This window comes from Myxocyprinus asiaticus, chromosome 12 (assembly GCF_019703515.2).
Source record: "Myxocyprinus asiaticus isolate MX2 ecotype Aquarium Trade chromosome 12, UBuf_Myxa_2, whole genome shotgun sequence".
NCBI lineage: Eukaryota > Metazoa > Chordata > Actinopteri > Cypriniformes > Catostomidae > Myxocyprinus > Myxocyprinus asiaticus.
In genome coordinates this window covers 50,228,560-50,255,644 of record NC_059355.1, presented here as the reverse complement: position 1 = coordinate 50,255,644, position 27,085 = coordinate 50,228,560, and the positions used below count along the sequence as shown (strand labels likewise).

At 39.1% G+C, this 27,085-nt stretch overlaps 1 protein-coding gene across 1 annotated transcript; it reads right to left on the bottom strand.

The window, feature by feature from the left end:
* Positions 1-1,611: 1,611 nt before the first annotated feature.
* Positions 1,612-19,288, bottom strand: igsf8 (immunoglobulin superfamily, member 8). Its single transcript, XM_051713074.1, has 6 exons — positions 19,080-19,288; positions 12,553-12,933; positions 10,997-11,449; positions 8,271-8,681; positions 7,536-7,961; positions 1,612-5,990 (listed from the first exon to the last, which is right to left on the bottom strand). Exons 1-6 carry the CDS (start codon positions 19,117-19,119, stop codon positions 5,857-5,859), a joined length of 1,845 nt encoding a protein of 614 aa, XP_051569034.1. The 5' UTR covers positions 19,120-19,288; the 3' UTR covers positions 1,612-5,856.
* Positions 19,289-27,085: the final 7,797 nt, after the last annotated feature.

Below are 27,085 nucleotides of genomic sequence, written 5' to 3'. Positions count from 1 at the left end.
GCTCTGGGTTACTGATCAGAAGGTTGGGGGTTCAAGCCCCAGCACCGCCAAGATGCCACTGTTGGGCCCTTGACCCTATCTGCTCCAGGGGCGCTGTATCATGGCTGACCCTGCACTCTGACCCCAGCCTAGCTGGGATATGTGAAAAAGAAGAATTTCACTGTATATGTGCAAATGTATAATGTGTGATAAATAAAGAAAATTATAAAATTGAGAGACAGTCGAATTTAACATGACAAAGGTGCAATTTAAAGATGTATTTTTTTCCTCGCCAAGTTTATAAGATGATGTGTAAATGTTGCCGATACTGTCTTAATTAAACTGATTTGGGTTTTAAGAAAAGTTCTGAAAAAAATCGGTCTTTATATTCATGCAATACCGTCACGTTTTAAAATCGAGGTATATTGTGAAACCTTGGAACCGTTACATCCCTAGTGCACAGAAAGCTTGATTTAACAAAAAAGTTTGTTTTGTGTAATCTTTTTTTTCCCCCTCTCCTTTTCTCCCCAATTTGGAATGCCCAATTCCCAATGCGCTCTAAGTCCACATGGTGGCGTAGTGCCTCAATCCGGGTGGCGGAGGAGGAATCTCAGTTGCCTCCGCGCATCTTATCACGTGGCTTGTTGAGCGCGTTACCACAGAGACATAGCGCGTGTGGAGGCTTCGTGCTATTCTCCACAGCATCCACGCACAACACGCCACGCACCTCACCGAGAGCGTGAACCACATTATAGTGACCACGAGGAGGTTACCCCATGTGACTCTACCCTCCCTAGCAACCGGGCCAATTTTGGTTGCCTAGGAGACCTGGCTGGAGTCACTCAGCACGCCCTGGATTCAAACTCACGACTCCAGTGGTGGTAGTCATGTCAATACTCGTTGAGCTACCCAGGCCCCCCGTTTTGTGTAATTTTTTTAACAAAAACATTTTCCCACCTCTGAAACAACTTTCCTTTTTGTCCGACCTCTTAAAAAAAAAAAAAAGATTCCAACTTCGTGTTTTTTTTGTGTATTCACACTGAACGCGAACACGCTGGCCGACATGGTACTGTCACAAGCCAATCAGAACATATTTGACGACAAGCTGGATTTTGGACCAATGAAATTTCACTCACTGCGTCTGGTTAGGTTTAATAGGTCGCTTCATCGCATCACATCAATGCCAACTTTTCATGATCCAATCCATTCCTGATGAATAAAATTAAGTCCCGTCCCACTTTTATTCCTCATTAAATATCCGGTTTCACTCAGAATACCCCCCTAGTTTTTCTTGTGCAAGAGTTTTGTTGCAAACACTGTTCATGTTGACTTTGAGATGAAGCGAACTCAAAAAGCATCTTGAGACAGGAGTGATCTGTCACGCTTTTGTTGAATCATCAGAATACAAACGCTGCAACTGAAATCAAAACAGCACATCATAATGGCTTTTGTGTCGAACAGGACAATAGTATCAAATCCGCATGACCTTTTAGACCGGATTAAAATCCAGAGAATATTCCGCTACTCTCACCAGCTGTCATTCAGCATTTAATCACATGGCTTCATGGCGTAAGAGGATGAATCAGATTTCAGCGTCTCAACCCTGTAAATAAGTACAGAAAACACTGAATCTCTTTTTTCTGATGTTAATGTAGCTTTCACTTTAAAACAATCCCAGGGAAATCTAGTGCAGGGAGTTCACAGCACTGACAATATAACAATCTTGCACAGCAATCAAGTCAACGATTGTGTGACTCTGAACAAGGGATTGACGGGAATAAACAATGCACGAATCTCAAAATGAAGCTCGCTGAATAATCTGCCTCATTCGTTCAGGTTTTAAAGAGTAACAGTGAGCCTTTCAACACATACAAATGAGAAGGGTCATTCTATGAAACAGGTTACTTTATTCCCAAAAGGTGATTTTTACATTGTAAACATTCCATATGACAAAGAAACCCTAATTGCATTGTGTAATCTCAAGCTAAACGACTAAATATTATTACTGAGGTCACAAAATCATTTTAACAGGGTTGACTATTTCTTACATTTAGGACAAACCAAACCAAACACAAGTTAAAGTGATAAAAAAAAAAGAGACATTTACTTGTTGTATACATCGTATATAATATCAAAGCTTCAAGTCTTTTGGATTCAATGTGAAGTCATTATTTACAGGTACGTTTACACAGAGGACACAAAAATCACCTTTTTGTAGAATGACCCAGATGCACATTACAGCACTTCAGTAAAAAAACAAAAAGACATCAATACAGGTTTTATGTTAGGATCTTTTTATAAGAAACAATTTGGTCCACGTCCCACTTTGATTCTGGAAGTACAGTGGGAAATCCTGGCAAACATCTACACGCCTCGGCTGAATTGCTCTGGGAGAGTTTTTTTTTAGCATTTTAAGTGGATTCCCAGCAGAGTCTCGGCTGAAAGCTTCAGTCGTGTTTATGTAACAGCGTGTGAGCAGATCTCATTTCCAGAGCTCCTCTCTTCTCAGTTCAGTGGTTCTGCTTCAATAAATTCTCGCAGTGGTTTGTTTGATTTAGGTAACGCTGTAAACGGCCACTCTGAACTTGTCTTGAACACTGTAGCTTAATAGATCTCGTTTCTCAGTGGTTCTGATCCCTTTAATCACATATTCTTTGGTATGTGACTCTCATGAAAAATAGAGCATGTCCAGGTCACATTTCACACCAAAACCAAATAAAATATATATACACACACATACACACACACAGTATATGTTGCATAATTATTTGCCTATTTTTAGGACGATTAAGATTTTCTGCATTGACATTATTTTCAGTAACATTTTACAATAAGGTTCCATTTGTTAAAGGTGCAATATGTAAAAATTTTCATGTAACATTCGCCTTTTTTTTCAATGTGTGAACGGCTTGTAACGCAACTTAAAAAATTAGCCCTTCCTGGACTTCCTAGGTTGCCTATTAAAGCCTGTAGACTGATTTTCATGTGAAGGGAGCGGGTTGGTTTTGCCGGGAAAATCCAAAGGATGTGACGTTTACGCGCGCTCCCGAGAGCCTTCTACTGAATCCCGTCTAGCTAAGCGGGAACATGATCGTGGTGAAAACTAGAGTGAACATCGGCAGGACATTTGATTCCTGGAGGGACCTTCGTTCGGTTTTGGGGATCAAAACCGACCCTGAACTGGCGTTCTTCTTATTGGACAGGTAAACTTACATAACTGCAAAGCATGTGAAATATAGTGCCATAAGGATTGATCTGTGTCATTTTTGCTAACTTGATCTTGCCTGCTAACGCCGACGAACTGCAAGCTACCTTGCTTCATAACTTTCACATAATTTCAATGATCTTCTCTTTATACTAAAAGTCAGGTATACAGGATAAATTTAAGCAGATACGCTGGTTTCTTGATCGTAGTACCACATATGACATACAAAACATACAATAGTGCAACATAACTGTCTGGTATAGTTGGGTAGTATGTAGCTGTATGTGTGTATCAGTATGCTATGTTAGCTGATAAGTAGTTTTAGTTTAGTCTCAAAGTTTGTAGTAAAACAATCATAACTGTGTCATTTTAATTATGCTACCTCATCTGTCAGCATGATGCCGGTGAATCACGTTCAGTCTCTTTGTACATTACGTCAATATTTTGGTCGATGCTCGCTCGCGTCTCTATGGAGTGTGTGCACGAGCGCGAGCAACAGGCTGCAGTTCACATAACGGCCACAGGTGTCACTAATAACAAGAGTTTCTGAATCTTACATACTGCACCTTTAGCAATAGTTCATGCATTAGGTATCATGAACTTACATAAAAACAAAATATTGTTTACAGCATTTATTATTCTTTCTTAATGTTAGCTGATAAAAATACAGTTGTTCATGTTGGTTCATAGTGCATTAACTAATGTTAAACCTTATGCACTGTTCATCATTAAATCACATTCCAGTTGTTCCCGGTCAAAAGTGACCGGAAACAATAAATGTGTAATTTTATTAATTGTTATGAAAGAAATGTAACAACTCTAAATTAAATCATGTAAAAGCACTAAAGTTGTGCATTTTGGGTGGGGTTTTGGGTATTTAGCCCTTATATATATATATATATATATATATATATATATATATATATATAATTTGTTTATTTACTTATTTACCTGTATGACCTTGAGCTTGAAAATGGAAATTTTTTTGCTTTTCTTATGAATATTTTCTCAAATACTGAACCAATCCTCACACATTATATACCATTTGAAAGCTTAAAGTCTCAAGGTAAAGATGAAATTCCAAGTATAAACACTAGATGGCTGCAGAGAGATACTTATTCATCCCTCGCTGAAGAGTAGATTTCTAGATTTTGTCACAAGTTCTGCATTTAGATATATACTTAAACATTATAAAAGACTAATTTGGTCAAAGTTTAGCATTTTGTTTGAGGTTATTTTTGACAGTTTTGCATACCTGTAATGAGTAGAATAAAAGTAATAAGCTAATTTATCCCTGGTTGTAACAAGATGAATATGTGTGTGTGTGTGCGTGTGTTCAGCACTGTAGATGTGCTATGGTCTCACCAATTCATTTTGGTGTGTGTGTGTGTGTGTGTGTTGCACTCTTGATGTTTGGTAGTCTCACCCCTTCATGTCTTTGTGTGTTTTTTTCTACATTGTGGCTGTTTTTATTTTATTTGATATAATAAATAATGAAATAAAAAAATCTGTGATTTTTAGTGTTTCCCATTCATTTCCTATGGCGGTCACTTTTGACCGGGAACAGTACAAGTGCACTTTTTTTTTTTCTACCGCTTAGACTGATTGAATAAACTAGTCTCGTACCCATCAGATAAAGGAAACAAGTTTTTTTGAAGAAACAAAATTGATTTCGGTCAAAAATGACCGAACAGTGCATGAGGGTTAACGTTTACAACTTTTGTTGTAAATGTATTATTATATGTTGAAATATTATCCAAGATTAAATAATGCTGTAAAAGTAGTTAGTTCATGTTAACTAATGTAAACAAATGGAATCTTATTGTTAAGCATTACTTTATTTTCAAGCACATTTTCACTCCAATTTTCATTAATACAATGTAAAAAAAAATGCTTCATGTATTTTGTAAAGTACACTGGTAAATATACCATGCGGTAGTATTTGTGGTACTAATTGGATTTATTAATGCTGATTTTATTATTAATAATAATAATTATAAAAAGTACCAGGACAGAATGATTTCCATTATTATATTACAGCAATGACAATGAGATTTATTTTGCATTAGAGTAACAAGTGTTAGGGGTGAAAATATTTCCACACACGAAAAAACAATTGGCTTAATTTTCTCCATGCAAAATCAAATTTTCACCTATTGATTTTGTGGTCAAATTCAACTCATTTCTTAGTGAGATTCACCCATTCAGAATAAAGTATATTGGATTAACTAACTACAATGGCAGGTTATTTGCTACTCTGAAAGTAGGAAAGGCTTGGGTCGGTGGGGGGGATAAGGCTTCTGTCCGGGAGGGCCGTGGTCACCCCATGCACCCCCATAGAACCTCCCCTGGTCCACTGTAAACAAACATCTATGGATCTATTATTGGTTCTGCTTGTTCTCCAAAACAAAACTGCATTCAGACACTTTCTAATTGTAAAGGAGAGGTTTACATCCACCATGTAACATCCTATTCCTATAAGCGAGTGCACAAAATATTTTTGTGCAACATAATATTGACCTATAAAGTGGAGTGGTTAGAAACAATGTCAATCCAAGACATTTCTGAGTGCACATTTAAATCAAGTCTGACGAAAAACTTAGAATCTGTTTTTCTTTGCACTGTTCAAGTCATTGAATGTTCTCAGTGGTTGTTGCATGAAAGTCTCGTGCCTACTTCCTAATTTGAGAGCGCTGCCTGGCCAGTCTGTTCATAAAGCAGCACGTCACGGTGGCAATAATTAACACGCCCACAAACAGCGCCGACGACAATCCGATCACGAGAGGTATGAGCAGTAGATCAGCAACTGTAGAGAAAAATAAAACAACAGGTCTTTCAGTTCAACACCAGATGATGTAAGCATGTTCACAAGAATTTGACTATTGTGAAGGAAATGACATAATGTCACACAGGTTATTCCTGTAGGGATGGTAACAATATGACACATCGACGTTTACACCTGGTAGTAAAAGCATCTCATTGGATTTCAAGGGGAGGGTCTCTTTATGACAACAAACTAAGCCAGTGTGTTACTGCATGTTTTAAAGTGCATAAAGGAAAAAAAAAAAAAGGCACAAAAACCCAGCCCGGGAAGGAGGAGGGATGTGATGTCGCCACTGCCGTCTGCCCACGCGGCTGTCCGCGAGGGGAGGAGGGACTCGCTGCCGGCCGCCTGGAGTGGTGGAGCCGCTGCCAGGGGCGGAGGGGCTTGCCACAGGCTGCCAGAACGCAGAGGGGCGTTCCATCCGCCAGGGGTCGGAGGACTCGCTCCGGTACGCCCGGGGAGGAGCGGCTGTCATCCAATAAAGTCTCACTGTCGCTCCGCCTTGCCCTTTCCTTCTCCTCCCTCCCAGGTCCCGAAAGGTGGGGAAAGCCTGCCAGCAGGTGCGGCCAGAAGGGCAACGCCATTGTACATCATGCCGGGGGTTCCCCCGACTGAGGCAAAGGAGGGAGGAGTGTGACGAGGAGGAGGGCGGGGCCGGGGCGTGAGTCCGCACAGCCGGCCCCCAATCGGGCTAATCAGCCTAGCAGAGGGATAGGGCCGAGCCAGATGCGGCAGCTTGGGAGAGAGAGAGCCACACGCAGCTGCCGTGTGTGTGGTGTCTTTTTGTTTCATTAAATATTACTTTGACTGTTCAGCCGGTTCCTGCCTCCTCCTTGCCCATTTGACCCATGTTACATAGTGTTTTTAATAGGGCTGTCAATCGCTTCTTTTAAAAAAATATCAATTTAATTACATGATGTGCCAATTAATTAACAGAAATAATCACAATTAATTGCATATCAATATTCACTGAGAAAGGCCCCCAAATAAAGATAATTTAGTATATAATAATTAAAATCAACATAAATATATAATATATAATAAATACTCAAATCATTCAAATACATTACATTATATACATACATATTGTGGCAGCAGACAAGTAAAGCATTTACATAATGTGGCTTAAAAGTCAAAATATTGAATATTGAATAAATATAGAAGAAAATATTTTATTATTTAATTTATATAAAGTTAAATATGTAAAATTGACTTCTTAAGGTGTATGAAGCACACATGCACCTTAAGAAATATGACAATTTATATCACAATTAAGCCTTAAAAGAGACAATTAATCGCCATTATTGCAATTATTTGCTTGACAATTAATCGTCAGCCAAAATTTCATAATCATGAAACCCTATTTTCATATAATTTATCGCACTAAATTAATGCGTTAAATCGACAGCCCTAGTTAAACTTTGTCGTTGTCAATTAGTGCAATCTAACAGCAGATTTAGAAACTGACACAATGGGATTTGGCTGATAAATCGGGGTACTGCTGTAATCATAACCTCTCAAACTTACCTCGTGCATACAGGTACAGGTGTACGGTGGCTGACTCTGTGCTGGCACCTGTTTTGTACCATCCTCCATGCGGATCCCGTGACCAAACCTCCACTAGACACTGATAGTGGCCCTGGTCTTCCTCACGTGCGGAGAAAATCCTCAACCTGTAGCATCCGGCGGACACGCGGTCGACACTCAAATCACTGCCGTTGCTGTAGATTCGCGTCAGGCCATCGTGTGTTACAGTTGCGAGGAGTTTGCCTTTGTTGTCCTCGGAAATCGCCACGTCTTTTCTCTCTGGTTCCTCTGGCTTCTGAAGCCACTGTACCTCCACCTGGGCAGAAACGGTGGTTGCCACAGAGATGTTGCAGAGCAGAGTAACCGTGCTACCGCGCTTCAGCAGCGGTCGGTGTGGCAAATCAATGGTGGCAGATACACGGACCTCTGATTGAACACGAAAACACAAACGTTAATAAACTCGCAGCACCGCTTAAGGGTGACTCTCACTTAAACATGAAGAAAAAATAAGAAAATATATTTTGCAGTGAAGCTTATTTCTTGTACTGTGAGGATTATTTAATTTCTCTAATGTTGTCTTTAATATATCACATATATTACTAGTTTTCTCACAAAATATGAAAATAGAAATCTGCCTTTAAATTTTAGGAAGGGGGGTCCCTTCATATTTGGGGGTCCTTTGCATCTAAATGTTTGTTACCATGTCAGTTTTTAATCAAATGCTGTCACACTCACCTTCAGTCTTTAGGTTAACAGTGACCCACTCCGATCGCTGTGTTATCGTGGCAGGACTCGTGGGACCCGGAGTTAGCCGCCCCGCGTACACGCTCACGGCGCATCGGTAGAGTCCTGCGTCGGCGGGGTGAACAGAGAACAGCCGCAGAGAGAACCGCCCATTGGCCTCCTTCTCCATACTGCCCCCTCCTGCCCTGCTGACATCATCGCCCCAGCTCACCACGCCGTCAGGACCCATGCGCGCCACCTCCACCTCCACACCCCCCGCCGGCCCGCGCCGCATCCACTGCACAAGCTGCGCCGAGCGGTTCCACCCGCCCACACCCGACACCTGACAGGTGAGGCTCAGAGGAGCGCCGGGCTGCAAAGAGATGACGCCTTCAGGTATCGAGCGTACAGTCAGTGTGTCCGCTGTGAGAGCAAACAGTTATTATACACACTGATATACACAAAAAAGCACCATAAAAGTATCGTAGAACTTGTGACATATTCCAAGTCTTCTGATGACATTCTAAGTTATTTAGTGAGATGTGCCGCGCCAATTTTGACATCAATGATGCCAAATGCCATGGGTTCTTGTGTGTTTTCTAAAATCAATACCATGTGCTCAGCATGCTCAGTATTGTTTATCTACAGGATGTGAACTGGAATGCACCATATTAGTTTGAATTTTTTTGCCCGATTAATTTTGTTCCTCATGTTTTGCAGAAGTTTGATCTTTCAAGCACTTCTGTAAATGTAGCATCACATGCCACTTAGAACAGACATACTTGCTTCATCAAACAATCTTACATTGACCCTGCTTGTTCATTCAACTCAAATAAAAAATTATCCCAAGTGAGAGCAGACGCCGGTCTTATCCTGCAGATATACATCAGCAGAAGTGGGCGTATAAAAACCTAATGGAAAAACATGTCTCAAATCAAGCTCTCACAGCCTATAAACATTAAAACTACTCTGTTAATCAATCGATATGAACAGCTTTTCATTAACATAAAAGCAGTGCATGCCACCTTTATTTTAATAGCCTAAACCAATATAGCCAATCCTTATAGTGAGCGCTCTTTGATTAAAGTCTCATAAAGTGTTCTGGTTTGAGGTGATTAAGCCAAAACTGCTTTTCAGATGGTAATGACTAGAGGTTGACCGATATATCAGTTTTACAGGATTAATCTGTGCCAATAGTTACTGTTTGGAACCATCGGTTAACTGAAAAAACAATGGTGATAGTTGCAGATGTTTTTTAAATTATAATTTTTTTTATTAATGTTCACATCAACCATCAGAATGGGGAAAAAATGTGATCTCAGTGATTTGGAGCGTGGCATGATTGTTGGTGCCAGATGGGCTGGTTTGAGTATTTCAACAGTCTCTAGAATTTACTCAGAATGGTGCCAAAAGCACAAAACATCCAGTGAGCGGCAGTTCTGTGGACGGAAATGTCTTGTTGATGAGAGAGAGATCAACAGAGAATGGCCAGACTGGTTTGAACTGACAAAGTCTACAGTAACTCAGATAACCACTCTGTACAATTGTGGTGAGAAGAATATCATCTCTGAATGCACAAATATGTCGAACCTTGAGGCTACAGAAATACTCAAACCAGCCCATATGGCACCAACACAAACGTGCCACGGTCTAAATCACTGAGATCACATGTTTTCACCATTCTGATGGTTGATCTGAACATTAACAGAAGCTCCTGACCCGTATCTGCAGTCCCACATTATGCAACAAATGAAAAAAATTCTGGTTAGTATTGGGATTTTGGTTGCACAATAAACTTCATCTGGGATTGTATTCATTTTGGACTCGTTACCTCTACGTCAGTTCTTTTTAACATCAGCCAATTCATCGGTTACTATCGGCCTTTTCCACCACCTTAGTTATCGGTATTGGCAATACCGGTTGACCTCTAGTAATGACTGGGCCAAGACAGAATCTGTGGATGTCTCTGCACTGGTTTTGGGGAAGCATGCTAAAACTATTTAATAATATTATACTGTAATAACGAACATGATAATATTCAATAATGAACATGCAAACTTGCATTGAATTTTATGAATGATGGATGTTGCAATTCTGCAGAAATCTGCCAAGTTCTGTTAACACAGAGTCTGGGTGTGCCTGGTAATGACACACCTTAGACAACTTGCATATTATTTGTATGTTCATTTATGCATTGTTGACTACTGAAAGCAATCACTTCTAAATCTTGAACAAAACTGTGAGCGTTTTTAAAGAATAGCCTAAAAAGGCCTGGCTTTTCCACTCTGTTCTTCCAAACTCTGTTTGAATGTTTTTGTACACAACCATAAATGCTAAAATTAGGACTGTTATGCTGCTTTTTAAAAAGGTATTACAAAAGGTACATATTACAGTTTACATAAAGAAATTAATAGCACTTCTAAAAATGATGTAAACTCAAACAGAATGAAGCCTTCAGTCATACCACTAGCCTAATAAAAGCTGTTTTATTTTACATGAAGCAGCAGTGGTGGATTTAGGCATGGGCGACATGGGCAGCCGCCCAGTTCTAGCTTGTATGGCGCCAACCCCCCCGCCACCCCCAAAGGGGCCCAGAGTGCCATACAAGCTAGAACCAGGCAGCTGCCCATGTCGCCCATGCCTAAATCTAGCTCAACTAACACAACAAAATGACTGAGTGCACCTTTAAGTATCTCACATCAACCAATAGATCAGGTTAAATTTGAGGTGTAACTAACCAAGTGGTTGAACAATGAGATTGCCAAGCTCCATCGTTCTCTGTGCAATGCGCTCCCATTTGCCCTGCGGATCTCTGATCCACTGCGCAGCCTCGCAAAAATACGACCCAGAATCCTCTGGTGCCAGCGTGCTCATCTTGAGCACGTACAGATCCCTGCCTCCGTCTCCATTCCTCTTCTCCAGAGCGATTTCTCCATCTTTGTATCTCTTCTCGTACGATCCGCTGCGGCTGGGTGTCACATGTAGCTCGCGGTCAATTGCGATGATTTCTCTTAGGTTGTGTCCGACAGACTCCGCCCCCTTGCTGCTGCGCACTCCGAATGTGACGGACACGTGAGTGTGCTCATCTGATTGGACAGACGCTGTGCACGTCAGCAGCAGTTCTGTGCCCTCGATAACGGGTTGGCCGCTCAGAATGCGTGAGTGTGTAATTAGCAACGTGTCTGGAATCACTGCAGAAAGAAGAAACATCTGTTCACATTGGTTGAGTAATTTTATAGCATAAACATCTGGCAATAACAATCATGCCACGGTCCAAATCACTGAGATCACATTTTTACCCCATTCTGATGGTTGATGTGAACATTAACTGAAGCTCCTGACCAGTATCTGCATGATTTTATGCACTGCACTGCACTGCTGCCACACGATTGGCTGATTAGATAATCACATGGATGACTGTTGGTGCCAGACGGGCTGGTTTGAGTATTTCTGTAACTGCTGATATCCTAGGATATATATATGTTTTTTTTTTTTTCTTAAATGTATGAAGCTAACATGAATACTTATATTACATTTACAAAAACCTGGCACATACCTTTTAAACTAGATTTTTTCTTATCATCTAAGCCATTCATATTTCTCATAGTGATGCACCGATTCGATACCTGGATCGGTATCGGCTCCGATACTGACGTTTTTAACCGATAGTTCGATAGTGTGGGTCATGGTCGTTACCGTCAAACGCCAAAAATGGCCTAAAAAAAACCCATAAAAGTAGTCCATATGATTCATGCTTTTTATTTAAAGTCTCTTGAAGACATAAGATGGCTTTGTGAATCTCGAAAGGCTGCGTTTGTTTAATAAATAAATATATAGTCTGCATGCGCAACACGCTTCAGTGAATGAGCGGTGCTCTGTTGTGTCATATACACACACAGCAGATAAATTAATACAATTATAATAATTATTATTATTTGAAAAGTGGAGTGATATCCCATTACAACTGAACTGAACAAAAAGTCCCAATAAAATTTGAAAAAAATAGGATATGTAAAGCTACATATTTTTTATGTAATAGTTTTTAGTTTTCAGTATTTTTTAATAATATAATGTGTAGTTAGATGTTTGATTCTTTTCATATAAAAGAGTACCCCTAATCAGTTCCACACAGTGAGGTATATATATTATAAACTGATTAAGAAAAAAAAAACATCACTGGTATCAGATCGGGATTGGAATCGGCCGATATTGGGAGTTCAGGTATCGGATCGGGAGAGAAAAAAATGGTATCGTGCATCTCTAATTTCTCATTGCCCATCTATTAGTTACCTACCTTTGACGACCACTGACGCACTGTAGTTCCCTTGGTAGCGAGTGTCAGTACTGGGCGTGTAACACTCGTAACGGCCCTGATCATCTGGGCGGAGCCTCTGGATTATCAGTCTGGCTTTGTCACCGGAGTCTCTCTCCACCCGAACCTCGCCCGCCCGCACACGTGCCTGAAATGGGGCGTACGGGAATCCCGTGTCTCGCGTGGACACGACTCCGATCTGTCTATCGCCTGCATCATCGTGGTACAGGTACCACTCAAAATCCTGCGTCCGTGGACCTTCGTATCCCGAAACGGCACAGGGCAGCGACAGTGAGAAACCGGCTACCCGATATAGCGGGCCCTTGGGAAGAGTGACCTCACGACTCACGTAGCACTGGAACTCTAACATGTAAAACAGAAAGAAAAGAAATAGAGACTTAAGGGATAGTTTACCCAAACATTTTAATTCTGTCATCTACTCACCCTCATGTATTGATAGCCTCAGTCACCATTCAATTTTACTTGTATGGGGAAAAAATGCAATGAAAGTGAATAGAGGCAAACATTCAGCCTAACATCTGCTTTTGTGTTCCATGGAAGCAATACAGTCATGCAGGTTTGACACAACAAGAGGGCAAGTAAATGGCACAATTTTCATTTTTGAGTGAACTTTCTCTTTACACATAAGCCATATTAAATGTTTTAGCAGTGCACAGCTTGCATGTTAACCACAGAGATCAATATATACAAATCAGTTTTCCGGATGAGGTCGATAAATAAGCCTATTCCGGAAAGACCTATATGCTGTGTGAACAAAGTTCAATCACAAAGTTCTGATGGAGATGGTGCATATACTCCACACCGTTTAACGCCTGTGATTTAGGAGTCAAAAAATTTGATCAAATTGGACAGACAGTGAAATTAAAGCGGTTCCGAGTGGATGGAGATATGTGTCGTCATCTTACAAGAACGCTAAATTATGATAAAATACTTTGCCTTCTTTGGGAACAAGGTACAGTGCTTTCAGAAAGTATTCAGACCCCTCAATTTTTTTCCACATTTTGTTATGTTGCAGCCTTAAGCTAAAATGCTTTAAATATTTTTTTTCACATCAATCTACACTCTATACCCCATAATGACAAAGAAAAAAACAGATTTTTAATAACTTAATTTATTAAAAAGAAAAAACTGAAATATCACATTGACATAAGTATTCACACCCTTAACTCAGTATTTAGTTGAAGCACCTTTGGCAGCAATTACAGCCTCGAGTCTTTTTAGGTATGATGCGACAAGCTTTGCGCATCTGGATTTGGGGATTTTCTCCCATTCTTCTCTGCAGATCCTCTCAAGCTCTGTCAGGTTGGATGGGGACCGTCGATGGACAGCCATGTTCAGATCTCTCCAGAGATGTTCGATTGGGTTCAAGTCCGGGCTCTGGCTGGGCCACTCAAGGACATTCACAGAGTTGTCCCGAAGCCACTCTTGCATTGTCTTGGCTGTGTGCTTAGGGTCATTGTCCTGTTGGAAGATGAACCTTCAGCCCAGTCTGAGGTCCTGAGTGCTCTGGACCAGGTTTTCATTAAGGATATCTCTGTATTTTGCTGCATTCAGCTTTCCTTCAACCCTGACCAGTCCCCTAGTCTGAGTTGAAGACTATCTCCACACATGATCTCTGGAGCTCAACCAGAGTGACCATCGGGTTCTTGGTCACCTTTCTTACCAAGTCCCTTCTCCCCCGATTGCTCAGTTTGGCCGGGCGGCCAGCTCTAGGAAGAGTCCTGGTTGTTCCAAATTTCTTCCATTTAAGAATTATGGAAGCCACTGTGCTCTTGGAAACCTTCAATGGAGCCGAAATGTTTTTGTAGCCTTCCCCAGATCTGTGTCTCGACACAATCCTGTCTCTGAGCTCTGCAGGCAGTTCCTTTGACCTCATGGCTTGGTTTTTGCTCTGATATGCATTTTCAGCTGTAAGACCTTATATAGACAGGTGTGTGTCTTTCCAAATCATGTCCAATCAATTGAATTTGCCACAGGTGGACTCCAATCAAAGTGTAGAAACATCTCAAAGATGATCCAGAGAAATGGGATGCACCTGAGCTAAATTTCAAGTGTCATAGCAAAGGGTCTGAATACTTCTTTTTAATAAATAATTTGCAAAGTTATCAAAAATCTGTTTTTTGCTTCATCGTTATGGGGTATGGTGTGTAGACTGTTGTGAAAAAAATTATAATTGAAAGCATTTTTGCGTAAGGCTGCAACATAACAAAATGCCCTTCACAAAGAAGGGGTCAGAATACTTTCTGAATGCACTGTATGTACACATGACCAAAAATCACTATTGAGATTATGAGTTTAACAACTTGACAGTTCAACGGTCATTTCCGGCAAATTATATCACAAAGTTTAACAGGTTTTCAGTGCAGATGTATGAATGGTGGCAAAACGGACAAAAAGCCATTGCACGTGTGAATAGCACACGTGGTACATTTACCAGTCTGGTAATTTTATTGCAATTTAATGGGTTTCACGTGTGAAAGTGGATTAAAAAAAATGCCGTTTCTGTTTGAATCAGACAAAATAAGCTCTGATATTATCGGCTTCCAATATTGCTCATATCAATATTGATATGAAAAAAAAAATAAAAAAGATTCTCCCCTTTTCTCCCCAATTCGGAATGCCCAATTCCCAATGCGCAAAGTCCTCTTGGTGGCGTAGTGACTCGCCTCAATCCGGGTGGCGGAGGACGAATCTCAGTTGCCTCCGCGTCTGAGACCGTTGAGCGCGTTACCGCGGAGACGTAGCGCGTGTGGAGGCTTCACGCTATTTTCCGCGGCATCCACGCACAACTCACCACATGCCCCACTGAGAGCGAGAACCACATTATAGCGACCACGAGGAGGTTACCCCATGTGACTCTACCCTCCCTAGCAACCGGGCCAATTTGGTTGATTAGGAGACCTGACTGGAGTCACTCAGCACGCCCTGGGATTCGAACTCGCAACTCCAGGGGTGGTAGTCAGCGTCAATTCTCGCTGAGCTACCCAGGTCCCCAATATTGTTACGATAATTATAAAAATTGGGCGATACTGATAAAGTCCCCAAATTATCGTGCTTTTTCGTTTTGTGGGGAGAGTCAGGGGGGTGGGGTTTATTCAAAATCTAATGTGGTCTAGGCATTCCTATTGCCCCATATTCCCAGGATTGGGTAAGGGTAGATTTATTTATGTCAACCCGCCTTCACCCACCCTCCTGGTGCCCCAGCCCCCATATGTGTGTGTTGTAATGTGTTTCTGAATGAAAGGGCTTACAAATAACACTAAGTAATCCCATTATGCCAGTCTAGGCATATATTTCCCTCTAACCAATGGTCATAACTAAACTGATAATCTTTTATCATAATGTGAATCATTTTCCCAAGCAGACCTGTCAGGGAAATATTTTACTTCCTCATTTGGTTATAGGAACTTCCCAATACCACAGAGTTTTTTTTTTTCTCTCTTCATGAATCTTATTTTAAAATAATTTTCCAATTATGATGCTGATTTTACTCTCTATAAAGAGAAAACTGAGGCAAATCAGATGTACCAGTAAATGAGAATTTGTATATGCACTCATTATCTGAAAATTCATCCTGTTTTCATTAGAAAGCATGAGGTCAAATGTTGAATCTAACACAAAACAGTTTTTTCCCACAGGAGTGTCTATGTGACTGGTGATTATGAATGCAGATATGTAAGCAAGATAAGATAAACTACACTACTGTTATGCTGTTGACACAAGAGCGTGTTGTGTCACCCTTCTCCTATTAATCAAAAACTGACAAAACTTGAAAAACAAGACAGGTGTTGAGAAGTTTCTCCAAACCATATCCCATGATTACCATAGTTTCTTCCAAAACATTATACTTACTAGGTAGTTGACAAGTAACATACAAACTAAGGGAATATTCTAGTTTCTGTAACTTGTGACCATCTTTACAAATATATATATATACATAGTATATATACAGTATATAATAAATATACTCTATATATAGGTAAATATAAAAATACAATTAAGAGTTTAATACTTTTACTACATAAATATATTCATACAAAAAGTTTATTAAGAATGTAATATGTTTACTATATAAAAATGTATCTATTTACATTTTATATGTTTTATATTTTTATACGTGTACATGCAAAACATTTGTATTTTTACATTATTAAATATGAAGATTTAATTAAGAGTTTAATATCCATAACAGTAAACGTAAATAGCCATGTGGTGAAAAAGTACAATATGTTATATGAGCTCCAAAAAAAGCATGTATAGGCTGAATAATTATGAAAGAATGATAAAAACACTTTTTAAAATAGGCTGCTGAACTAGAGCACACTGCAGGACACATGTCAATTATTGCTACCACAGTTTAATTAATTTGAAATTTCCTTTAAAGAAGCTTCACATTCTTTCTGTCATTATTATATATATATATATATATATATATATATATATATATATATATATATATATATATATATATATTATTATTATTATTTTTTTTTTTTTCAGTGATTACTAATACACAGAGTAACCAAAGTAATACTGTAGTGACAGTAACTGTGTAGTAATAATGGTATTTTGGTGAAACTGTGTATACCATGGTAAATCTCTGGCTAGCTGGTAGCGGGCTCTAGTTTCACATTAAGTGATCACACACACACACCCTCCGATCATAATGACTCAACACTAGAAGAAGCTTTAAGCGGATCAGACTCATAATTTAAGCCCAACCAGAGCCGCAGGCCAGTGGAAACCCTGTACAGCTTATGCATACACTGCAACGTCGCTATTATGCTTTGTGGAAATAAAAGGCTCACAAAACTGTATAAAGAAGCACTCTTGTAACAATTCAAGACATGCCGAAGTGAAATAATTAATGTCCAAACATGACTCAATATCTAATTCATTCCAATGTCACATATGGCTTTACGTACAGCCCTTACAAAGAAATTACCGTGGCGTTTCAAATGGTAATTCTTTGATATGCATGGTGCTGAACGACTATCATATTCATGCACCATTGTAATTATAAGGTACTTCAAGGAACACCATGAAACTTCCATGGAACACGTCCAAAGAACATGGTACTAACATAGTACCATTTCCAAAAACAGCAATGTCACGTTTTTATTTTTACATACTACTGTAGTGATTACCATATTCATATACTATAGTATTTACATAGTACTTCAACATACTTCCAAGAATACCATGGGAATAATTAGAGGTCGACCGATAGTGGATTTTGCCGATACCGATAACGAAGGTGCTGGAAAAGGCTGATAACCGATTAATCGGCCAACAGTTTTATTTTAATCGATTTATAAATGACTAATAAAAAATGCGTTTGTCTTTCCATTTTGGACTCGTACTATGCAAGAGTCCAAAATGAATAAAATCCCAAAAGCAGTTTACTGTGCAACCAAAAATCTCAATAATAACCATAAAAATTCAGATTTGGTGCATAACGTAGGGTATTTAGCAAGCCCAAAATACAGCAGGGACTCTTATTTTGAAATGACTTGGCTAGGTTAAGTATTTCCCAAATAAATCTTTGTATAGCCTACATATTCAGAGTTTTGTATGTAGGCCTATATATTTCACTAGATGAGATTTATAAAGTGTTGGGTAAGTAATTAATTACTAACTACTAATTACATCTTCTACAGTGTAATTAGATTACTGTACTAATTACTCTGTCTGAAAAGTAACTTCATTTCTTATTACTAATTACTTTCTAAAACCCTTATCAGCCTGAACCAGATGAAAAATACAAGGATAGACATGAAACTGTTATTTTAATTCTTTCAAATAAATCCTATAAAATCAAATAAATTATTCATGAACTGGCCAAAGAATTTAAAGGAGCGGCGTTAAATTAGAAAACATCTATGTCAACATTAGACGCTAAATTTCTATTTTAAATTCACTACTGTTTTATATAGAATTGTTCTATAGATTATTTAACGCAATTACATCAGAAGTAACTGTAATGAAATTACTAAAATTTTAAGAGTAATCCCTTACTTTTTTTCATCGAAAAAGTAATTTAATTACAGTAATTAATTACTTAGTAATGCATTACACCCAACACTGGATTTATAGATAAGGAAGAAAATAATAAGGGGAAAATAACTAAAAAAATATTAGCAACTATCGGCAGAGGTTTTTTTTTTTTTTTTGCAACTATCGGCACTGATTAATCGGTTAAACTGATATATCGGTCTACCTCTAGTAATAATAATACCAAGGTCCTTTAAAATATACCACAGTACTGATGAAAACCCTGGTATGTCTTAAAACCATGATATGGTACTATTTCCAAAGAACATTGCAATAGAAATATACTAAATGATTGTCATATTCATGTACCATGGTATTTATCATGGTAGGGTTCTATTAAAAGCGCGGTAATACCATGCTGTATTTGTTAGTACAGAATCTGCGTTGATTTATACGGAGCAGATGGACATGAAAGATAAACAGGTTAGACTCACCCAGTAAAGCGATGAACGCGACCCGCCACATTGCTGCCATGCTGCACTGATCTCCAAAACGTACACTGTTTAACTCTAACTTACACTACAGAAACTGAAACTCATACTTCTGAGTTGTGTCTAGTTTCTATCGACTGAATAACCGTCCAAACGATTCATCCATAAAAATTAGGCGTCCGTTTGAAAGTAGTCCATCTTCCACATAAAGCGCAAGCAGACGGGCGCACGGCTGTCCAATGGTGTGACACAGCGCGGATGAATCAGCCAATAGGAGATCGAGGTGATGAGGCTGTTGAATCGACGTTTGGATGTGGGCGGCACATGTTGTCATAATAACTTATGTCATTGTAGAACATAATTATGTTCATTTACATTTTATTTTATGTACTTTTTTTTTTTTAAACAATCTTTTTCATGCGCTGTTCTTTGGGGAAACCAATTATCTATCTCTTATATAGATAATAATAATAAAAAAAATGTAAATAAAATAAATAAATAAAAATAAATAAATAAATTTAAAAAAAAGCAAAAGAAAAGGCTGTACAAATTTTGTGGGGCGAAAGATATATATTAGTATTATTTAAATAAATATAGTATTATAAACATACATATATTAAATAAAAAAATACGCTGGAAAAATATGTTGATTTTTTTGTATTGTTAGGGAATAATGGTTCAGAGTTTTAATAATTTTCTTAATTGTTTATTTTCTGTAGGTCTGCTATATAAACTGCATAATGTGATGTAACAATCATAACACTCATGCTAAGCTTTGTTAACTATGACTCTTATCTACCGCCAGGGGGCACTTGACGGCTCATAAAGGTTTTGTGTATGTGTATACGTAATTGGCATTTATAGGGTTTTTAGATATAAAGTAGGCCTGTTTATGTCTATGGCTCCATCTAGTGGAGAGATATTGAGGTGCACTGTGCAGAATATCAATCACAGTGCTGAAAGGGATAATACACCCAAAAATGAAAATTCTCTCATCATTTACTCACCCTCATGCCATCCCAGATGTGTATGAATTTCTTTCTTCACCAGAACACAAATGAAGATTTTTAGAAGAATATTTCAGCTCTGTAGCTCCATACAATGCAAGTGAATGTTGGTTGAAACATTGAAGCTCCAAAAAGCACATAAAGTCAGCATAAAAGTAACCCATACATCTCCAGTGGTTTAATCCAGGTCTTCTGAAGTGTGATAGGATATGATAGGTGTGGGTGAGGAACTGATCAATATTTAAGTCAATGTTTACTATACATTCTCCTCCCTGCCCAGTAGGTGGCGATATGCACGATAAATGCAAATCATCAAAAAACAAAAGAAGAAGAATGTGAAAGTGAAAGTGAAAGTGGAGATTGATAGTAAAAAAGGACTTAAATATTGAACTGTTTCTCACCCACACCTAAACACCCTAGCAACCGCACAGCAACGCTCTGGCCAATCACAACATCCCTAGGATCGTGGATTTGTGGTGGTTAATTTTGTACAGGCATTTTTTATTTATTTATTTATTTCAGAAAAAGTAAAAAAAAAAATTAAATTTTTTTTTTAATGTCTTATTTATTTATTTGCTTTTTGATCTACTTGCTACTACATATATTATTATTATTATTTTCTTTGAATTGTTTTATTGTTTCTCTCTCTATGTGCAGCTCTAATGTAGCCTCCGGGAGGCAGTATTGTGTTTCATCCTAAACAGCCCTCTAAAGGGCAGTGTGGTCTGGAAAACCAACTTTCACCCAAGTGTCTTCATTGTTAGCTGTTTTTTAATCTCACTACAATGTGGTGCCCTTTAATGAAATAAAAATATATTCCAGGGTAAATAGGCCTGTTTAATTAAACACTTCATCATTTTTACAGTCCTTTTGTAGACTCTAATGACTCCCTAGTCAATATATCCACACAATGATGTGTCATGATGTGTGTTTGATCATAAACATGAGTTTTACAAAGATGAAAAGTTTATTCGCCTAGAACTTCTGTACCCATCCCTAAACCATTCTTTCACTGTGGCAGTGCCATACCATCTCATTTATCAAGCTTTAATCTTAACATTTTTAGAGCTGCCGTCTGAATTATTAATGTAATTGCCATTGCTGAATGACTTGAATATGAACCACCACTTCGGGCAATCTATTTCATCAAATCTCCATTGAGCACACAACATACACATTTAATCACACACACTTACACACACATTCTCCCTGCAGCCTTGGCCCCTTTCTGTAGATTCGATTTTGTGGCTTTCCCCAGGAGCCAAAATCATCAGCAGATTTTGTGTATCTTATAAGAAGTCGAGTGAAGTTATATGAACAATTTTTTCCTTCCCCCAATATGCTGTGTTTCCTTTTTTGTGTGTGTTTTGATCCCGGCTTCTTGTGGCGGGCCGCTCTGTGGTGAGGCGCGGGCTGGAGTGGCGCTGCCGTGTTATTTTTGGCGGCAGCAGTGGTTGGTGGCTCTAGAGATGGAGTGGAGTGTTCCGGATCCAAACCCAGGCTGTTTAAGGGAATACTCATCTGTAATGATCAGAGTCATTATGGGTTTACACTAACTGCAGGATGAGCTGCGTGTTAATTTCAGCACGTCCCGCAAAAACACGTCGCCGCTCCATTCTGTACATCACTGTGTTGCTGAAGTATGAACTTTGTATCAGATAAGACAAGTGTTGACGTACAGTTAGAGAGCTATACAATTAACATGGATAGCATAGCTCAGATCATTTGGTCTTGGAAGGATTTGATGAGAAAATGTATGTCCCAGAACTGCATTTGGCATACGCTTTTATCCAAAGCGACTTACAGTAAAAGTTTGGTAGATTTTTTTGTATCCACTGCAGGGCTGGTACTAGGATGTGATCTTTGAAGGGGCACTCTTATGTTTGGGGGGGGGCAACATTGATCATTTCGCTTTCAGTCAGGGTGGGGGCATCAGAAGTTTCTGGGGGGCTGCGAGACAAATCTAGAGGGGCAATGCCCCCAAGCCCTTGAGAGAGTCGAGTGTTTACCACTGTGTAACATCAACATTTCTTCTAATAACACTTATTAAGCATTTGGGCACTGAAGTCACAAGTTTAAGTTTAGCAAGTGGAATTTTCCCCCATTCATCCGTTATGCAGGTCTTCAGCTGCACAACTGTATGGGGTCTTCATTGCCATATTGTGTGCTGCATAATGCACCACACATTCTCAATTGGAGACAGGTCAGGACTGCAGGCAGGCCAGTTTAGCACTCGCAGTCTCTGCTTACACAGCCATGCACTTGTAATCCGGGCAGTTTGTGGTTTACCGTTGTCCTGCTGGAAAATGTAGGGATGTCCCTGGAAAAGATGGCGTCTGGATGGCAGCATATGTTGCTCCAATATTTGTTCATATCTTTCACAGATGTGCAAGTTACCCATGTCATGGGCTCAGACACACCCCCATACTATGACAGACACTGGCTTTTGGACCTGACGCTGATAACAGTTTGGATGGTCCTTGAATTGTGGACTTGTCAGACCACAAAACACAATTCCACTGTTCTACTTTCCATCTAAGATGAGACCGAGCCCAGAGAAGTCGACGACGCTTTTGGACAGTGTTGATGTATGGCTTCTCCTTTGCATACAGTAGTAAAGCCTTAACTTGCATCTGTGGATGCAGCAGTGAATGGTGTTGACTGAGACAGGTTTACCGAAATATTCCCAAGCCCATGTCATGAGTTCTTTACAGACGCATCACAGTTTTTAAGGCCGTGACGTCTGAGGGATTGAAAATCAAGTGCATTCAGAAGTGGTTTTCGTCTTGCGCTTTACGCACCAAGATTTGACCGGATTCCTTGAATCTTTTAATCTTGTGCACAGTAGAGGGTGAAATGCCCAAAATACTGTCTTTGAGGGACATTGTTCTCAAAGCTCTGGATTATTTGCTGACGCATCCGTTGGCAAATTGGCAAGGCTTGACACATCCTTGCTCTTGAAGGACGAAGCTTTGGCTCCTTGTATACTATAACGCGATTGCCTCAACTGTTTTCATTGTTATTTTAACTCGTCAAATTGTTATTAGTCCTAAATTGCAGGCATCAATTAAAAAAAATAAAAATAACATCTAATAAAAAATCTTCAAAAAGCAATGCTGTTGATTAGGGAAGTACTTTGTCTTTATACTGTTTTTGTATGAATACAAATCAAAGTTAATTTACAAATCACTCCTTTTTGTTTTTATTTGCATTTTGCATACTGTCCCAGCATTTTTGTATTATTATTATTGCTCAAATGTAGCTCTTTCATAGCTCAACAAGAGTTCAAATCAACTTTGTCTCAGATGTTTCTCCCAAAATTCCTTAGGAGAAATAAAAATGGCCTTAAATGAGACAATCGCTAAAATACAGCAAGACTATATACAGTAGCTATGAAAGTAAAGTGGAAAGCATCGCTTAGATTGCTTGGTCATGGAAGAATTTGATGAGAAGTGTTGGAGTTCACACTGAGACCCAATTACTTAAATCTGAGAACTTTTTGTTGAGATTTCTGGGTTCTTTTCCTTCGCAAAAGTCTCAGTTGCTTCTGTCTGGAAGAAACAACTGAGATGAGATTTGTGATTTTTCTTTCCTTTAGCTAAATATATTAGACAATATCAGTCCTCTAAATCTCTTCCCAGTGTTTATATTTTTGTACAGCGTTACGCCTCCTGTGCTGTGCTTGTTTGAGTCCATTTAACAGACTGAATAAAGACTGTCTCCATCGCTGTCCTCCTAAAGCATAGTATATTTTTGCTTTGTAAGTTTGCTTGAAGTTACAGAGACTAAAATAAACAGAAAGAGGAAGGGTTCTGACCAGCGTTACGCAGCATATACCCGGTCGAGCGTTGCAGTTGTTTAAGTCTGTCTTGCAATTCAAAGCCAATCTGGTTTGAGCAACATCAAGCGTTTTTCATTCTCCCATTACGTGCTGTAACATCATGTTAAAATGTCTCTCTAACCACTCTTGGCATTAAATGAGAGAATGAAATGATTTCAGTTTATATATTTATTTTTGGTGGTAAGTGTGTGCAAATGCATGTAAAGTCTGCTTGTTTGCATCCGTGTGTGTGTGCAACAGCATGCATGATGCCACACAGTTTTGTGTGAGTGTGCATGTGTGTATCAGGTTATATGTCAGTGTGCATGAAGGCAAACGTTTGTGTGTGTGAGTGTGTTTGTGTGTGTGCAATAGCATGCATGATGCCAAACAGTTGTGTGTAAGTGTGTGCATGTGTGTATCAGGTTATATGTCAGCGTGCATGAAGGCAATCGTTTGTGTGTGTGAGTGTGTTTGTGTGTTTAGCCACAAAGATATTTCAATTTCTGCTGGATATTAAAGAAGCATGCGGTGGCAGCAGCGCTCGGCCTGCCAGCGGGTGATTTGGGGGGGCGTTGTGGCCGTGACTGCAGGGGGGGAGGCGTTCATGGTCAGGGCTACTGCCGGACACACTGGCGCCTCTTTCTGGAGGACTACAGAACCACCACAATCCTCCAACAGAACCCTGCCAACCCAAATCACTCACTTATAACATCCTTCCCTGTCTCTCTCTCTCTCTCTATTTCTGTCTCTGTCTCTCGCCCACTCTGAGGTTCTCTTTCAAGCCATTTTCCTATCAAATTCTAATTTCTCTGTACATTTGTTTATGCTGTTCTATTTTCTAAAAGGCCATTCAAAAATAAATGTAGCAAAATAAAACATTGCAATAAACGAAATCCAAAAAAACAACAACAAAAAAAAAACATTATGCAAAATAATATCAATTTCCTCCTTGTTCAGCGTCTTTATCCGTACAGCTGTCACATAAACACAAACAGATGTACACATGAACATTACTCATGTTTTAATAATTAAAGCTGAAGAATGCAACTTTATCTGTGTTAAAATACTTTATCCTATCCAACCCTTAATATGCAGAGACAGCTATAAGGAAGCCATTCAAAGGTTAACTTTCTTGAAAACCGTAAGAACTTTGTCTCTGTGGCGCTAGGAAAATTCTCTGTTTGTTTGGAGCGACACGTCTATACAAACACAATAACATTGACTCGACCAATGGCGTGAGTTGGGGGGCGGGGCTAGCTCTTTGTTTGACCAATGGCAGACGGGGGGCGTATTCAGAGAGCTGTTTTGAAAGCAAAGTTTATTTGTGCAATTCCGTTTGGTGGCGCTAATGCCGCAGAAATTACATACTTCAGCTTTAATAAATAATGTTGTTTTATAAATATGTGTAACTCAAGTATTTCACTTAATTTAAAGTAACCGAAATCTGATTATAAGAACTTAAACTGTAATGTGTTACACCACTTTTTTGACCAAAAGGTAATTAGATGGGGGGGTCTGGGTAGCTCAGTGAGTATTGACGCTGACTATCACCCCTGGAGACGTGAGTTCAAATCCAAGGCGTGCTGAGTGACTCCAGTCAGGCTTCCTAAGCAACCAAATTGGCCCGGTTGCTAGGGAGGTTAGAGTCACATGGGGTAACCTGCTCGTGGTTGCTATAATGTGGTTCTCGCTCTCGGTGGGGTGCGTGGTGAGTTGTGTGTGGATGTCGTGGAAAATAGTGTGAAGCCTCCACACGCGCTACGTCTACGTGGTAACGTGCTCAACAAGCCACGTGATAAGATGCACGGATTCCACGTGATAAGATGCACGGATTGACAGTCTCAGATGCGGAGGCAACTGAGATTCGTCCTCCGTCACCCGGATTGAGGCGAGTCACTACACCACCATGAGAAAAAAAAAAAGGTAATTCGATTTTGTAACTTTACTATTATAGATATGGCAAAATAATAGAAGAATGTCTAACGTCCATTAAAATGTCTGGTTTGTGTAAAAATGAATAATATAGAGGAGCATTGTAAACACTACTGTAAATGTTGTCATTACTGGAAAAATCAAGTTTTGATTGAAATGAAATTTCAAGTTTTGGGCTCACAACTCAAATATCAAGTTCCTTGAACTTATTTTTCAAAAAAATCCATAGACTTCAGATTTAAAGTGCTAATTACTCCAATTATTGAGTACAAAATTGAGGTTATGGGGAATACCCATAATGCCTTGCGCTTGCATTATTTAATTATGTTTCCTTGTTTAAAGAGAATATATGGGGGCATTTAAATTAAATAGTTGTTGTTAGGAATTCATAGAGGTTTAAGCTCTTTTGTTGTATTATTTATGTTGTTCTATGTTATCTGTGTCCCCATTGGACCCTGTTAACACTATCTTAGTTCTCTTTGTGCATGTGCAACTGAAGTACAGGTATATATGCATTTCTGTGGAGAAATAAGTGTATTTAATGATTGATAGAATCAGTTATAATGTTCATTATTTAAGCTGCTTTATTGTATGATCTAAATTTGAGTCCATTCAATTAAAATTAAGTAGAAACAACAACATTTAAAAACAAATCTAAATGAAGTCTACTTGCATCCAGTTACCTTAAATAGTTAAGCTCATTCTATATGAACACCAGGTTAATTGAACTTAATTACACAAGCTTTGGAGATGCCGTTACTCAAATGAATTAAGAGAACAAGTTTACTCAATAAATTGAGTAGAGTCAACTTTTTCAGTGAGGTACTGTGTATGAGAATAAAAATGTAGAAAACGTCAGAAAAGTGGATTCTTCACCTCCAGCAAAGAACAAAACAGAATTATGAATTTAAGGAATTACAGAGAGTGGATGTCTATTTTGAAGTGTCTCAGCTCATTTCCTTAACTTCCATTATTTTTATTTTTTTCTGGAAGCAATTTGTCATCCGGGGGACATTTAATAGGGAACATATTATCATTTTACAGGGGCATGGAGTCGGCCACAGCCTGGCCACAGTCCCTATAAACAGAAATTGTCCATTTAGTGGTGCGTTTGATACATTTCAGGGTAGCAGCGAGCTCAGTTTCAGATTTGAGCCCATAAAGACAGCCATGAAAGGCGCAGATAAGTGCTTCTATTCACCAGCCCGTTGCCAGTGCAGTTATTTTAAATGAGCTAATGATGATCA